The sequence below is a fragment of the Gigantopelta aegis genome, chromosome 4 (assembly GCF_016097555.1).
Source record: "Gigantopelta aegis isolate Gae_Host chromosome 4, Gae_host_genome, whole genome shotgun sequence".
Taxonomy (NCBI): Eukaryota; Metazoa; Mollusca; class Gastropoda; order Neomphalida; family Peltospiridae; genus Gigantopelta; species Gigantopelta aegis.
In genome coordinates, this window is record NC_054702.1 from 34871528 (window position 1) to 34888523 (window position 16996).

Here is a 16996-nt window from a genome sequence, read left to right on the forward strand (position 1 = left end):
ATCCTGCATGGCGGCCATTTTGTTTTGAATTTTGGGGGCTTAAAAACTAAAAAATCGAGATGGGCAAACAATATATACTGTATTTGAAATCAGCACCCATAAAATATGGTACCGGTAACAAAAATGTCTTTGCTTACGTTTAACACAAAATGCCTATAACACTTTTCACAGCACATTTTGAGAAATTTGGACTAGACTAACTAGTACGAAACGCAAAGTAAAGGTGACGTTAAACAACGACCATGACCGATATCTCACGCTGAGAAAGTAACCACGTGACTATGACGTAATTTGATCACTTTGGTTTGAGAATCGGAATTCAGTGCTTGAAATTGTATGTCGGTGACACGCACACATACTTTTATTACACTATATTACACAGATAAAATAAGCAACTGAAACGTAAGGAAGAGCTGCAAGGATGTTTTATTTCTAGAATTTTGAGTTCGTCTCCTTTTTAGCAAAAATGGTAAGATATTTGGGGTTAAAACACTTTATTGCACTTTGCAGGTCCATAGCCATAAGAACCACTTGTTATGGTTATGGCTAAGAGCTTAGTATTTTCTTATTTTCAAAAAGTTGAAGTTATTGGGGTAAAAAAGCAATATAAAAACAAACAGAAAACACCCGAAACAAACGAAACAAAGTTGGGGAAAAAAAAAAAAAAATTAAACCACCACCTACCTAAAGTTCGAACCAAAATGTTAACAACTACGAAAAATTGCTCTCCTACCTTTATTTTTCGTTAGATTTTACCCACATTTTGTCCAGACAGAAATCTTGAAAAAACCATTACAATGACACAGATTCCACATACTAGATGATAACCATGTCACCTATATCGACTTCGCTGAGATCGCATAGGGCAAAAAGCATGTAATTTTGTGCCAGCTGCCATTTTGACTTTTTATGGAATATTCTCCAAAAGGGGTGAAAGGATATGACTTAATCTAACAAAGTCATAACATGTTATGATATAAAAGCAAACATGATGACGTCATATTAATTTTATTATTATTTTTACTTTTTTTTAATGATAATACTAGAGATCATTGATTTTATATTAATTATGTCACATACTTTGGAGGCTTTCACCCCACTTGAAGAGTATTCCATAAAAAAATATAAAAAAATGGCAGACAGCAGAAAACTGCATGTATTTTGCCTTGTGCTATCTCAGCGAAGTCGATACTGGCGATATCGTTAGTCTCATATGTGGAATCTGTCACTGTAATGGTTTTTTCACAATTTGTGTCTGGACAAAATTTGGGGGAAATGTAATGGTAATTACAAGTAGGAGAGTAATTTATTGTAGTTGTTAACAATTTGGTTCAGACTTTTTTCTCTTTTTTTTTCAGATACAGGCCTCAATATATCTGCAAGTGGCTTTTTTTTTCAATATGCCCCCAGACCCCCCCTAAGCAACAGCCTAAACAACACCCCTCTCAAAATCCTGGCTATGGACCTGATCCTATACAAATGAGTTGATACGTTTCAATATGATCTTAAAATAATAAATTGCTGAGATGGAGAGTTAATTCTACCGGCCTGAGTAGTTTCGTGGTTAAGCTAACAGACATATGGCTGGTAGGTACAGGGTTCGTCGTCTGGTACCGGTTCTCACCCAAAGCGAGTTTTAACGACTCAATGGGTAGGTGTAAGACATCTTCTCTCTCACTAATGCGGCCATTGGAACTGATTGAACGCTGGAGCGCTTCTCGTTTCGACAGCTTGCACCACCAGGTTGGATTCTTTTTTAGCAAGATTCCTTGCCTCCATGTCATTTCTCCGGCTGAGTATATCGACTCGTTTTTTTGTTACTCGTATGACGGCCATTCTGCAGAACGCCACGGTTGTTTGCGTTTAGTCTCTACATGTCCGAGCCTGTTCTAGCAGCACTGGAAGATTGACCGCCCCACTCTAAGAAGAAATAGGAAGCGGGGTCGGCTCCTACTACTCTTTTCTAGACCTTACTTTGCTTTATAATGATACCATCTCGTATCCTTCGGAGTCGGGCCCGTCCACACCACTATACCAACCCATGACGACTGGACTATTCCCTAGTCTGATACTGTCTCTCGTTCAGACGGATCCGGCTTCTCAAGATCTGTATTTCAGCACAGCACTATACCTTCATCCTCTAATGACTGTCAATCTAGGGGTTTTCTTGACGGGATGCAACCCATCTCGTCCCTATAAGCTGTGCACCCAAACAGCCTTAACGAGGCCACTCACGTGGACATATCGATCGGACTTTAAACTTTTAGATCTGCGTTCAAAATTTTATGTCGAAATTACTTCTTTTTTTAAAAATATTATTAAATAGTCCGATCCTCTCTTCTTTCTTTCATTTAATTTTGGACTATCCTTCTAAAATGCTCCAAATTGTATAAATATTCCGCCGTGCAGTCAATTCTTTTTATTTTAACTTTTTATTTTATTTTAATTCTGCCCATTTTCAACTCTCTCTCCCCCTCCCCCCCTCCCCCCACCATCCTGAGTCAGGCCACCGATCTTATCGGAGGTTGAACTCGGGATGGGCGTGTTCGAAACCCTAGTGGTATATGGGCACGTTAAACTAGTTATCATAATCATCTCTCACTAACAACTAACAATACCCATTGTCCTGGACATACAGCCCAGATAGCTGAGGTGTGTGCCCATGACAGTGCAGGTGAATATAAGCATGAAAATAAGTTGAAATGAAATGAGTTAATTCTGCATGAACTAATGTAGCTTCAACTTGCCATCCTTAGTTACCTGGCACTGCACCCTCAGAACTTGATCACTTTCCTGAACTGAACATTTGATTCCAACAGTGATCTCCTATATAACTGGCTGTGGACTTTTAAATGCTCTTTGTATATATCTAAAATACTTAATGCAAGAGGTGCATTTTTCTAGATTGGGATAACCACAATAATTTTGAGTATGTTACATGTATTAATTTTGTTACAAAGAAAACAAAATAACAATAACCATCCGAATGCATTACATTTCTATGTTAATACCTTGGATGAAAGCAGAAAATATTTGTGAGCATGAAAATGGATGTTAATTGGTCTCATGATGTTCTTTAACAAAAATATGTTTATTGACTAAAATATGGAGATTTATTATTGTTAAATTTCAGTTGCAAAAAACCCAACTGTTTTATACTCTATAGTGTAGCAGTACATATGCATGGGCCTTGTGTTGGGTAGGTAAAAATATCAGTTGCCCCTACCCTGAATTTGATCCAGTAAAAGGCAAACATGGCGAACAAAGTGGGTCAAACTAGATATATCAAGGAAAGCAAAGGAAGTTAATATTTGACCACACTTTAATATATTTCAAAATATATTATTTTTGTATCTAGCTTATTATAGACCCTTACATTGACAACACTAGGTTTAGAAACATGTGCCACTAAAGTATGTTTGTATCAAAAGTGAACTGATGAATTGACATTTAACTTCAAACTAAATAAAGCTAAAATTTGTATAAAAACAAACTTTAAACCCTTATCAGCTCATAATTTTTTTTTACAAACATTTAGTGCAAAATTTGTCAATAAATTGCCATCAATTGTATGGATTAAATAATATTGGAACAGCTAATCGCTATAGAAAGTATTCAAAAAACATGAAGCATATTTTATTGTTACTTAGAGAAAAAGTCGAATTACACTTATTCTATTATATTCTCCTTTGATTAATTGTAATAATGCTATGTTTATATTGTTATTCTTAGTTTACACCTTTCATTCGTCTTTCAACGTGTTATTTGTAATTACAATTGATGAGCAGTTACTGCTCAAAGTTTGAATAAAGAATTGAATTAATGTACAGACAGATATGTACACATGAAGTGCACAAAAAAACAGGCAATTACTTTACCTTGACTTCGTATCAGAATGGTGATTTCACCTACTAGTATTCAATCTAATGGTAATTTGTTAAGAAATTATCTACATGTTGATTTTGGGTTTTTTCGTTAAAAAAAAAAGTTATAAGAACTAGTATTTATTTAAAACTTAATAAGGTAATTTTAAACATGTTTTAACAGTATTTATTAGAGTTACATGCCAAATCACTGGTTCCCATGTAATGGGACATTTTATATGCATTTTCCAGAATAACACATATCAAAGTATTTAAGATACATGTGTAATAGCAATTGTGAATGCTTGGCAGGATATACATTGTATTTAGTTTTCTGTGCAACAAGCAATATGATTTTAACAAACAAATTTGCATTTAGGAGCTTGTCTATACCTTCCACTTTATCTAAATAACTAACGGTATAGTATGTTATTTCACAGCATTGTTGAATTTCTTATAACATTGTAGTATGTACAATATAAACGAGTGTTTCTTCCAGAAAGAAATTTTTGGATATGGCACTATGGAATTGAATGCAACCACGGTCAACAGGGGGTATGGGGGGCCTCCCCCAGAAAGAAAATGAGTTTAGTTTAGGGTTAGGGTTACAAAAATCATACAGTAATTATAAGAGTAATTAATTTTGTCAAAAAGTTAAAATTAAAAAAATAAAATCTGCCAAAAAATTGGGTATGGCGCCATACCTGTTTTACCCTCTGGCAGAACCCTGTAACCCTATAGAATATTTATTTATTAGTCACAACTGTGTGACTTAAATTGTTCGTCTTTCTTTTGCAGGGATGTGGAGCAAGTTCAGTTAATCTGTGGGATAAGGTACATGACTGCTATTGATGCCCTATATCACAATATGTATCATGATATTTATATTATTTACATAAGCAACAACAGCATTTTGAAGCTTTTAACAAGTAATGAAAATGCATAATAAAAGTTTATTATTTAAACCTCAAACATATGGATCACTTCTAATTTTAGCCCATGAAAATGGACACTAAGTTTGGTTAATCTACAAACCTTTGACACATCTGGATAAAGTAAAATGAGAGAGTGTGATGTTGAAACAGGGAAATATCCTTTAAAATAAACTAGACCTCGTCTCCATAACCGTTAATTCTTAGTGGTATGCGGTATGTGTGTAAAATTATTTAAATTATAAAAAATGTATGCATTTCCTGGTGTGATACCATGATGACTAGTAACACTGGATGTACAGAAATGGATACCGGTAATCTAATCAATAAAATGCAAGTAATATCTAATTCCATTATCAAAAACAGCTTTATAAGTAGTGAAAAATATGTTGCAGTGTTTACAAGTAGGGTCTGTCACTTTAATGTCATTAAAAATATGGGTGTTTCAGACACCTAACAAACTTACAGGAAAATTTCTGAATGTATCGGTACATGTACATAAATGTATATTAGTCTAATGCTATAGTGTTCACAAAAAGACTTACCGGTACATATGTAATCTTTAATTTTATTTAACAGGTATCACCATTAAAAGTCTTAATAACAGAAGCTGCAAGTCAAGTTGCCTATTTATTGGTGCTTGCTATTGCAAAGGGAGATGTGTTTGGTCAAGACAAGGTGAGTTCCAAGATGAATATAATGAGTAAAATTAATATTTTTATGATATTTTGCAATTTTCAATTGTTGGGTAGTGTGTGTATGAAGTATTACGTGTGCATTAAGGTTTTTGTGTTTAACTCCATTTTTCACAAACCGTAAGTTCTAGATCAATGAAATTTGGTGTGTATAGACTATTAGTTGCACCTTCATGTATATATGTTTATCTCAATGTATGTTAAACAAATTTCAAAAGTTAATATTTACAAGTCTTTAGCATCTGACTCAATGTTTAAATTTTGCGGTTAGGTCCATTTCTTACAAACTATAGGTGCTAGTCAATGAAACTTTGTTGATACTTGCATCAATGAATATTTAAAATTGTTAATTAAAATAGCATTTAATTTGATTTTTAAAATTGTTATTTTAAATCTTTAATTTTTAACATTCAATATTTTTTTTAACAAAAATGTAAATTAATCATGAATTTTACATTATAAATGATTTCTTTTATAAAATTAAAATATTTACACATGTTTTATTTGTAACTATTATATGGAGATGTATATATAATGCATGCAACTATTAGTGACACCAAATAGGTTTATGTAAGTGAGACAGTTTATTTTGCCAGAATTCTTGTATTTACATTCGATCAGTATTAAATTAATAGTGGCAACAATCTAATTTGGATGCATTTATTTAATCTTTGTTTTGTTGCTATTATTGGTAATACCAATACCTGTTGCAGTTCCGACTTGCATTGTAAAGTATAGCATGGTGATCAGTGCAAAAATCCTGATGTTGTGTACTCTAGAGTAGAATATAAACAGATTTTAATGTTTTTAATTTTAGCCAATCAGCCTTTTTCTCATGGACATTCCGTCCACAATGGATGTTGTAAAAGGTGTTGTTCTTGAGCTGTTGGATTGCGTTCTGCCACTACTTAAGAGTGAGAATTTTCATTCACAAATTAACACCTGAAAGTTTTTACATACTTTGTTAATTATGCACAGTGCTTATGTTTAAATAATGGTCATTTTTCTATGCCTAATTTCCAATGTTAGATTAGAATGAGAATTTTCAATACTTGGTTCCAGTGTTAGCCTAGGGTGGGAATTTTCATAACTTAAAATGTTTGTTCAGGATAAAAATTGATAGAATGAACTGGGTATTTGTAACCATGATCTAGTAGTATTGGTAGTAAAACATGGTTTTGACTTTCAACAGGAATAACAGCAACATCCGATGCGTCTGTGGCCTTTAAGGACATTGACTTTGCTCTACTTGTTTGTGACAGGCCCTTCAGAGCAGGTTTGGGAAGGAAAGACCTGATATACATTAATGTTCCTATCTTTATGGAGCATGGCGCTGCTCTTAACCATTATTCCAAGAAACGTGTCAAGGTGAATTTTTGCACCAGTTAAGAATCTGCAAGCTGACCACCTCCACTCAAAGGTAGCCTATTAGTGCAGTCAGATTGGAATCTGATCTTACTACCACTCTGTCTTGGCATTCATTAGTGGATCTGACATAAGCCAATGACATTTTGTGTTCAGGTGAACTTCTTTCACAAAGGATCATTCAGAAAGCATTAGAGCTTTAGTGTTCAGGAGGGAAAGCACTATCACATGTATGGCAACAACGTTTGATTGATCATCTGGACATGTGATGCCATTGGCTTTGGTCAGAGTGGCCAGCAAGATTTGATTTCAATTAGATTGCCCATTAGTGAGGCCATTAAGCCACAGTCATGAAATGGAATTATTAAAAATAGGCTGACATATCTGTAACATAATTCTAAGATTGTGCTATTTTTGTATGGTGGTGGCCATCTTGAATTTGGTAAATTTTATAGAGGAAAAACTGCCACCCTATTTCTGCTATCCAGTGGCAATAACTAGTAACTCACTTTTCACTCAAAAAATACGAAATCATTCATTTGAGCCCGATTAAAAACTGGTTGGTTGCAATAATAAACAATAAATTGTTTAAATATTAATGACTTAAGTAGTTTTAAACGGACATTCCCGAGTTTGCTGCACTTAATTGTTAAGATGTTATCAACTAACAAAGACTTTTTAATGATTGTAATTACATATCAAATATATTTTTCTGCATAAAATATTAGTGGGTGTATATTAAACGTGTTTCTGGTCGTTCTAATATTTGTACTAGGTTAAATTTCACTTTATTTCCAAAAATATAATTGTTTTGTACGTATGAAATTATTTAAAGACAAATCCAGTTTGGGCTTCTTACAAATATTAAAACAACCAGAAACACATTGAATATACAGACACTGATATTCTAAACCAGAAAATATATTTAATATGTAAGTTTAATCGTAGAACTATTTTATTAGTCGGAAACATATTACAATGCAGTAAACTCAGGAATGTCTCTTTAAGACCATTTTTTATTTATGAGTATGTGTAATTTTTCTGTGACATGATCACTGAAGGTGCTGGGTTCTCGTTTTATGATGATAACGATCTATGGTTTTGTGAAAACTAAACTGGAAAAACATTAATAACTTGAAAAATTATCTCAGTTTGTGAGTCACTAGCTAGGTTTTGCCATTGAATGGCAGATTTCCTAAGCAAATTTTTATATGTACAGAATAAAGTGTTACTTAGCCTTTTAAATGATTGCTCGCGTAAGTCTTTTGGACTGGTATGCATATTCAACGATATATAATGCACATTATTGCTTAATATCAACAAGTATATTATTATATTTAATTAATAAAATGGTTAAATATAACGGCTATTATATACAACGGGCGCAGCCATTTTGTACCATTCCAGTGAATATGCCCTCTGGTGAGCCGGTGATTAAGTAATATTTAACGCGTCACGCCAGGAATTAGTCTTCGAACTGAAGAAAGAAATGTACCTGATTTTTGCGCAATGTTCTGTAATAGTAAACCAGAATAAGTATATATTATTTTACAATACAAAATAAACCACCATTGTCAAAGTGTCGAAATAACCGTCATTTTGTCCATGCAATAACCTACGTACTGAAATGATAAACAGAGTGTTTTCTTAGTTAATTGGTCTATACCAGTACTTTCAGTGACCTCCACCTGTGATTCCTGATTGGCAGCTATAGACAAGTATTAATTTCCGCCATCTAGACACAAAATTACCTACAGGCGGTATTTTTTTTAACATCACAGGGTATTAATATATACCTGCCATCCCTACAATGGTAATGGATTATCAGCCATCATGCTTTATTACTGTAAATCATTCTGTAAAACTCTTGATTAAGTAGACTTTCCCATCTAAAATCACACAACTGACCAATTACATAGTCCAAAAGAAAAGAACATTATCACTTTGGTATCGTGAGTGGTTGTTTTTTGCTCCAACGTAGTATACCTATAGGCCTAATAGTATGCATTTTTTTAAGAGAGAAAAATACTATAACCCCATTTTGTTCTATTACGGTAATGCAAACTGAAATATATTTAGTTAAATAATTTATTATATTATCAAGTCATTTATGTTGTTTTACAAGTCAGGTTGATGAAAGCGAAGCGCCTTGTCGTAAATGACTGCTTTTGTTTACACTGTGCATACAGGAGTTGGTCGGAGTTGACGTCACTTCGCCCCAAGTTTGAATTACGGATGCGAAGAAAAAACAAAAGAAAATGGCTGACCCAGTTAGCAGGAATAATATTTTTTTATTAACTCTAAAATTACACGTTTTTCATTTCTTAAAGTGTCAGTATGTGTTTGGTGGTCCGGGTATGCATCTTTCCAACACATAAGGTTCATGTTTGAGTTTACTGCCCTTTAACACATTTGGGAGGTTTTGAAGTAGATTTTTGAATAAATGAATAAAGAAATAAATTTTCCAAATTCAACTTTAATTTTGATTTGCCAATGTGGCAAATGACAACTTAAACCCGGTATTACATAAATAGAGGATTATAAACGAGCTACCAGTTATTATCATATTTATGTTCCAAGTGAAATAATTTTTAATTGTCACGAGCTTTAACGAGTGACAAATGAAAATTATTTCATGTGGGACATAAATTTGATAATAACTGGTACAAAATTTGTTACCCCAGCTATTTTTCCTCTAAAAGCCTCTATTTTCGATATACAAAGACGTACATGTATAGTATACATAGACGTACATGTATAGAAACGATGTAAACCACTTTACACACTGTTCTATAACTTTGTATTTTAATCATGTTCACAGATAATTTTCAAAAAACAAAGTTATATTTATTCTGCTAAAAAATCGATAATGAATTGCATTAAAATGACATTTTATTATAAATTTAACAGAGAAAACACAAACTCTTCCAATTACATGACATCATTTTGTGTGTTTGTCCAATCGTGATGACATCATATTTAGTACCAACAAGGTCATTGGTTTGTAAGCATCAAATCATCCAATAGTATTGTACATTACATCAGTGCAGAATACTTCTCACTGAGAAAAAAATTGTTTCTCAGGACCCTGTTCCACAAAGCGATCTTAGCCCTAAGATTACCTTAAGGGCATAGCTACCCTATGCACTTAAGTTGATCTTAGGGCTAAGAACGCTTCGTGGAACGGGGCCCAGTTTTGTGTGATATAAAACAGCAAAGTCTTAACATCTTAAATTCTGTCCTAATGCATTAACATAATTGAATAAGTTCAGTTTCAGACATCCATTGTTGCTCATATATAAATATACAAATCAAACAGGTTGTGAAACGAATGTCAAAGATGTGATCAAGTATATAAATTTAGTTTCCAGTATTTGGTAGAGTCGAGATCAGGAAGGCACAATTTGCATATTTTAGTCAGATTTTGCACAATTCATCTGCCACAGTTTGTTACGTTGCCAGAACTTGTCAATTAAAATAAAATTTGTCTTGGGTATGAAAGCACTGTACTTTGATAATTTTCAAACCATATATACAGTCAAATTTCGATCACTCCACCTTCAATCTCTCGAAAACTTCTATCTCTCGATCGGAAGCGACGGTCCCGGTCGAGTTGCTATACAAAGCAGTAAAAACGACCTTCAAAAACTCAATCTCTCGACCTAATTCTTTGGTCCAGCCATAAAGATTTAATAGAGCATGCACCTCTAAATCTCGAAGCGTCTGGATTGATCACACTGTCGTTGCCGATAGTATTTTAAAGATGAATATATTGTCAATCATGTCAAACAAGCGAAGCGCGCCTGTCTCGGGTGGTCTTGGCTGTCGAGGATTAGGGTGATAATTACAGAATAATAGATCGCCAACTAAGCGGAACAAAATGATCCTATGTTTGGTAGTCGGGTGTTCGTCCGTGGTGGAGAGCCTCTCTACATAATACTTAATTACAGACATGGTCTGGTTAACTTCAAAGAGCATATTGTTAGCACCGTTTATTTTTGCTCTCAAAGGTGTGAATCGTGTCAAACTTTAGCTTTTCTATTTATGTATCAATTAATGTTTATCAATTACCAGTCATTTAGTTATGTTAAAAATTGATACATCAAAGATTGAGCAATCTGGGGAAGGACCCGGTAATGTGGGGTTTGCCAGATCAGTTTTTAAAATTCTGCTTTCTTGTCGTCCAAGCATTCTTGCGTAGGGCCCAGAAATGGAGGGTGGGTGGCCAGTTTAGAGAAAGAAAGTAGGAGGTGCAAAGCGTAAGTAATTTCATGTAAAACAAATGTACTTAGTGTTATTCGGCATTCAGTGCTTTATTTGTTAGTTACGTTTTGACATCTGTAAAATATGTCAACGTTACTTTTTGTTTATATATGTATGTAAATGCCTTTTTTTTTCGTTTTTTTTTTTTCTGTCAATAAATACATGTAGCCTATATGCCCAAGCATATATTTCAAATTCATCTGGGTGATCCTTTTTGTTCTATTTACTTACTTTTACAATATACGCAAAATGAATGTACGACAGTCGTCGAAGATGCCAGCAGCTGGGGTGGGGTGGGATGAGGTGACTGATATATTAATTCACCTTTCAATGGGGGTGCATAGTTTTTAGAGTTCAGAGGCAGCCAGAGAAGTGCACGCTTCTTACAATATTAAGTGAAATAAACCAGCTGCAATGCTGTTTCAAATTTGAACTCTTATATATTAATTTCGAAAACTCAAACTCCCTGAAACTCGAACTATTTCCTCGACCCCTTCAAGATCGAGTTATCGAAGTTTGACTGTAGTTTATTTCTTGCATATTATCTTTATAGGTTGTTGTTGTTGGAACTGTAGCCAACACCATGGCATGGGTTACATCCAAATATGCACCTTCCATTCCCAAGCAGAATTTCTCTTCTGTAACAAGACTGGGTCAGAACAGAGCTCAGTCATTGGTAATAATTAAGCTTGATTTTTGCACATGAATCATATACACATCATTAAAAATATCACCTTTATAAGTTAAAAGTTAAAGTTTATGCCTTTACTTTTTGTTTGCGCTGCTATGACATTTATCAGCAAAGCTTTTCTAATTCCAATTTGTCTTGCTTACATTGTCTGTCAACTTTTCCTTTGAAGTCGGTCTTCTTCTACAGTTTTGGTTGAATACTACAATGATACTATGGGGCACCCTCCACAAATTTTAACTAGTAGAGAGATATTTTGGAGATTTTGAAATTTTATTAAATTTTTAAAAATTTAAATTGAAAGAAAATTTGAAAGTCTGTCTTCTCCTAGAGTTTTGATAAAGTACTTCGTTCTACGATTCATTGGGGCAGACTTTACAAACTAATAGAGAGATTTTTGCAGTTTTGAATTTTTATTAAAATTTTAAAATTGAAATTTAACATACATGTCGGTGGTCTTTACAAATTAATGAATTATTTAGGCCTACTAATGACAAAAGTCTATTTTAATATTTATTTTGTTAGATTGCCAGACATCTTCGCATACCACCCACTGCTGTAACAAAAGTAATCATATGGGGAAACAACTCCACAACACAGTTTCCAGACGTCCGACTTGCAAAAGCAGTTATCAATGGTCGGTTGGTTGAAGTTCCACGTGCCTTAGATGCCAGTTATCTCAAACAGGACTTTATTACGGTGAGGTCACATTTTGGGATGGGAGGTTGATGGATGGTATGTGAGTTTATGGCATATGTCAACCATGGGTATTTTTTTTCAGACCAAAGAGTTTTCTTTTAAAGCAAGCAGTACTAAAATGATGTTACAGTGTTATTAGGAGCTTTGTTATCCACATGGTTCAATGTAATCGAGTTAATAAAAACCATATGAAGCACACATGTAATAACAAGTGTAATGATGTCATTTTCAAAAGCAATGTCATGTTATGCAACTCAGACTTTGCATGTGGAATATGACATCATTTCATCTTTTTCTTCAAATTGTTGTGTGAAACCTTTTGAGACAGCCCTGGTTATTCATTTAAAAAATATAGATAAAAAAGAAATTATTACACTCGCATGTGAAACTTGTGTCAGGATTCATGTATTACCCTTGTTCACGCTCGGGCAATACAAAAATCCCGATAATCGTTTCGTAAAATCAGTACAACACACAAGCTTGTATAATAATTTGTATGTTTTTTTAAATTCACTTCTATTGAATCGGACAGATTCTAGTTGTATTTTTAACGTTAGTTGTCCAAGTATTTCGCTTTCTCATTCCAGAATGTCCAGCAACGGACACAAGAAATACTACAGTTAAGAAAACTGACAAGTGCACTGTCTGTTGCTAATGCAACGTGTGACCACATGCGGGACTGGTATTTTGGGACAGGGGTTAGTAGTTTACAAAGAGAATAACAAATTGATGACATATTAAGTTATCCGCTTCATAAGTATAGGTAAATCCATGAGGCTTGCCAATCGAAATTCCCATTTGTCCTAAAGAAAGAAATGTTTTATTTAACGATGCACTCAACTCATTTTATTTATGGTTATATGGCGTCAGACATATGGTTAAGGACCACACAGATTTTGAGAGGAAACCCGCTGTTGCCACTTCATGGGCTACTCTTTCCGATTAACAGCAAGGGATCTTTTATTTGCACTTCCCACAGGCAGGATAGCACAAACTATGGCCTTTGTTGAACCAGTTATGCAGGGCTCGCGCTGTCGGTAGCCAAATTAGCCATTGGCCAATTAAAAAAATAAATGGCTAATAAAATTTGCAAGTGGCTAAAATTTTGGCTAAGCCATTTTCTGTCTTCTGATTTGTGAACAAACGGTTACATAATCTATCCGACACCTCCACATAATAATACTACCAAATATTGAATTAGCGTAATAGTGATCTCGCGACTGGTAACGAGAAACGGTGTCATGCAGAATACAGCATAGGCCTTATAATGTTTGCTTATTTTAATAATCATGGTTATTAATTTTAACGGCATGCATTCAACATGTATGACAGCAATGTCTGGAAGATTTGTAACTTGTTATTTTTACTTTGTAAAATCTTTGAACCAAAGTAATAAAAACAGACCAACAATGCATGTCAATTTGAATACACATGCCAGTTAGGGCCGAAAGACATGTAGGCCATCTCAAGGGCCGAGTTCAGCCAGACCGAGCGAAAACAAAACGTTCGTTAGACTGGTTTGTGCGCTTCACGTTAAACCAAATGGACACGACGAACACCAATCAAATAGTTCGCGAAAGTTAGGAAGAATGTTTGTTGGCTGAACTGAGGACAGCTCTCAGTGCGAATATACGTCACGCTTCAGAGTCAGCTGACACCCGCGTGTCAAGAGACATCGTTGCAGACATTAACCAATACGATTACACAAAAGTAAATCTTGATGTAAATTTGTAGAAAAACAATAGTTATTCACATCAATGAATACCTAACTGCAGTTTTTGTTTATTCCTTTGTCTTTGTTAATTTCATACCCATGGTCAAGAGCACGCATGCAGATCGCGATCACCGGAAATGAACATGGCATTATTTAAATTATACAAATTGCAATTAAATGCACACTGAATAAAATTAGTTTACAATAATCATATTTGTTAGATAATTTTAGATATAAATTTGTAAGACTGTGAGGTGACATTTAATAAGTTAGCTGGATTTTAAAAACACAGTAAATTTTAATTTTATTAAAGGATTTTTTTTTTTTTTTTTTTTTTTTAATAAATAAAGTATACTGTGAAGTAGACATTCTTAGCTGAGGTATTTTGTAAGCAGAAATCACAAGCATTTAACACTGCTGAAATCAACAGCAACAACATGGCACAAATTATGAAATTGTTTGGGGTGGGGAATTGATGAGTCACTTAAAAAAAAAAAGGAAAAAAAAGCTGTTCAAACTAACATAAAGATTGCTATTTAAAGAAATAATGAGTGCTATAAAAAAAAAAAAAAGAAGCTCTCGAATTTTTATTGGGAAAAAAGGAAGAAAGAAAAAACAACACCATCCATAAACATCCACCCACCCCCATATTTCTGTATGTTTGTACTGGCTTCAAACTGAAGATCTTGCATAACCACATCCCAACCCCACCCCCGCTGAAAAACTTGAAGTAATATATTAACTGCCCCTACCCCCATTGTTTTGTTATTCCTATTTATTCCAGTTTGTACACAGTTAGCTGAAAAAAGATACATTTTCATATTCATATATAAATACTCTATACAGTACTGCATAATACAAATTTGGCTAAAGCATTTTCAATATGGCTAATAAAAATTCCATTTGGCTAATATTTTGGCTACAGGTATTTTTGATCCAGGGTGAGCCCTGGTTATGGTTCACTGGTCGGTGCAAGTGGTTTACACCTACCCATTGAGCCTTGCGGAGCACTTACTCAGGGTTTGGAATCGGTATCTGGATTAAAAATCCCATGCCTCGACTGGGATCCGAACCCAGTACCTACCAGCCTGTTGACCAATGGCCTAACCACGCCGCCGGTTTGTCCTAAAAGAGTCCTGAAATAATCTTTATTCCTATCTATGTATTCAAGGTATTTCATTCTTTTAAGATGTTATATTTGTCTTGTTCAAAAGAGTTTTTAAACTCATAATTCCGAATAGAATCGATCACTGTTGTGAGGTATAGATAAGGCAAATCCAACCCATGGTACAAAAAGGTTTTTTGTGTGGCCAGCCTCATCCCATGTAAAAATTTGCCCCACCTCAGGTATATTTTTTCTATCCCACATGACCGCATATGATGGAGTATTAATACATGATGAAATGTACAAATATTTTAATTTGGATCACTGTATGATGCTTGGAGCTGGTGAAAAAAAAATCATTAAGAGAGTAAAAAGGTTATAAATTTCAAAAACTATATGTAGAGGTACATGTACAATAAACAGTTTCCCTTTGAACAGTATTTATTGGTGGAAGAATTTGTGCCCCAAAATATAGATCATAAGATTAATATCCCTAACCAGACCCACTGGGTTTTTCAAATTACAAACATTGGCTATGGGAAGTACCATTGTATGTAAAAGATTACAGAAACTACTGATTGGAAATAACCAGACTTTCTTTCTTGTAGTAACTCCCACTCGATCAGTAGTGCTTCTAGAACAGGGTAGCTGAACCGTTGGTTTAAGAGTATTAAACTGCAATTGCTTTGTTTTTTCTGTAGGATTCCTGGGTCTCCATGGCGGTCATTTCGGACAACAATCCATATGGTGTCCCTGATGACATAGTATACAGTTTTCCTCTAGTGATAAAAGATGGAAGATGGCAGTTTGTTGATGTGAAAAACATTACAGAATTTCAAGATGAACACATGCTTGCATCTACCCACGAACTTATGAAGGAGAAAAAAGTGGCACTGGCAGCCTTTACACATGACCATATTCCGAGTGATGACACTTGAAGAACTGCATTCTTTTAGGTCAAACAGTGGCAGATGTGCTTGGGTTATTTTTCCAATAATTGGAAAAAGGAACAAATTGGAGATGAAAACTTGTAGAATTCCAGATTTTAGTGCCACCCAAAAGCTCTCTTATACTTTCAGGAAACGTTTTTCACCTTTGGACACTTCAGAACAAAGAGTTTCGGTACATTTGACCATGTGCACCCTTACAACAGTGAAGCCTTCCTGTATGTTGGTTATGTCTTATTTGGTTTTTGGTCATTTCAGTGTGAACATTTTTAACCAACTGGCCTTAGTAGTCATGCAGAATTTAATGACGACACCTGGGGTTTAAGAGCATTGGTTACTCTCAAGTGTGTGAAAGCTGCTATTTGCTGTTCAATTAACCAAATTATTACTTACATAAAGCAAATACTTCACAAATCCTGTAATCATGTCAGCAAAGTACTTAAATGTTTCGCGTTATTAAAAATATTTTTCTCATAGATTGTTTTGTTGGCTTTATACGACTACCAATACCACTACTGCAGCCAATCTTAATTTTATTTCGTGGGAATCAGATTTGACAATTAGTTGAAAGGAGCCAACTTTCATAATTGTGGTGTAAAAATGGTGTTGATTCCTGCATCTGGTATTGAATGCCATACCATATAGTGTTGCCCATGTACAGCTTTTCTTTTCGGACCCCTTGAAGTAAATTGTGGTAAATAATCAACTTCTTGGTTTACTAGCAG

At 34.4% G+C, this 16996-nt stretch overlaps 1 protein-coding gene across 1 annotated transcript; it reads left to right on the forward strand.

Moving 5' to 3' along the window:
* The first annotated feature begins 289 nt into the window (after nt 1-289).
* LOC121370456 (malate dehydrogenase, cytoplasmic-like) lies at nt 290-16745 on the forward strand. The gene is made up of 9 exons (XM_041495700.1): nt 290-469; nt 4662-4697; nt 5375-5473; nt 6308-6404; nt 6683-6858; nt 11672-11794; nt 12332-12505; nt 13093-13203; nt 16026-16745. Exons 1-9 carry the CDS (start codon nt 467-469, stop codon nt 16260-16262), a joined length of 1056 nt encoding a protein of 351 aa, XP_041351634.1. The 5' UTR covers nt 290-466; the 3' UTR covers nt 16263-16745.
* Nucleotides 16746-16996: the final 251 nt, after the last annotated feature.

What these genes read in the sequence shown, in the direction of transcription:
- LOC121370456 (XM_041495700.1), top strand. An exon ending in ATGTGTTTGGTCAAGACAAG is followed by an intron (nt 5,474 to 6,307) that starts GTGAGTTCCAAG and finishes TTTTAATTTTAG; the next exon opens with CCAATCAGCCTTTTTCTCAT. An exon ending in ATTCCAAGAAACGTGTCAAG is followed by an intron (nt 6,859 to 11,671) that starts GTGAATTTTTGC and finishes TTATCTTTATAG; the next exon opens with GTTGTTGTTGTTGGAACTGT.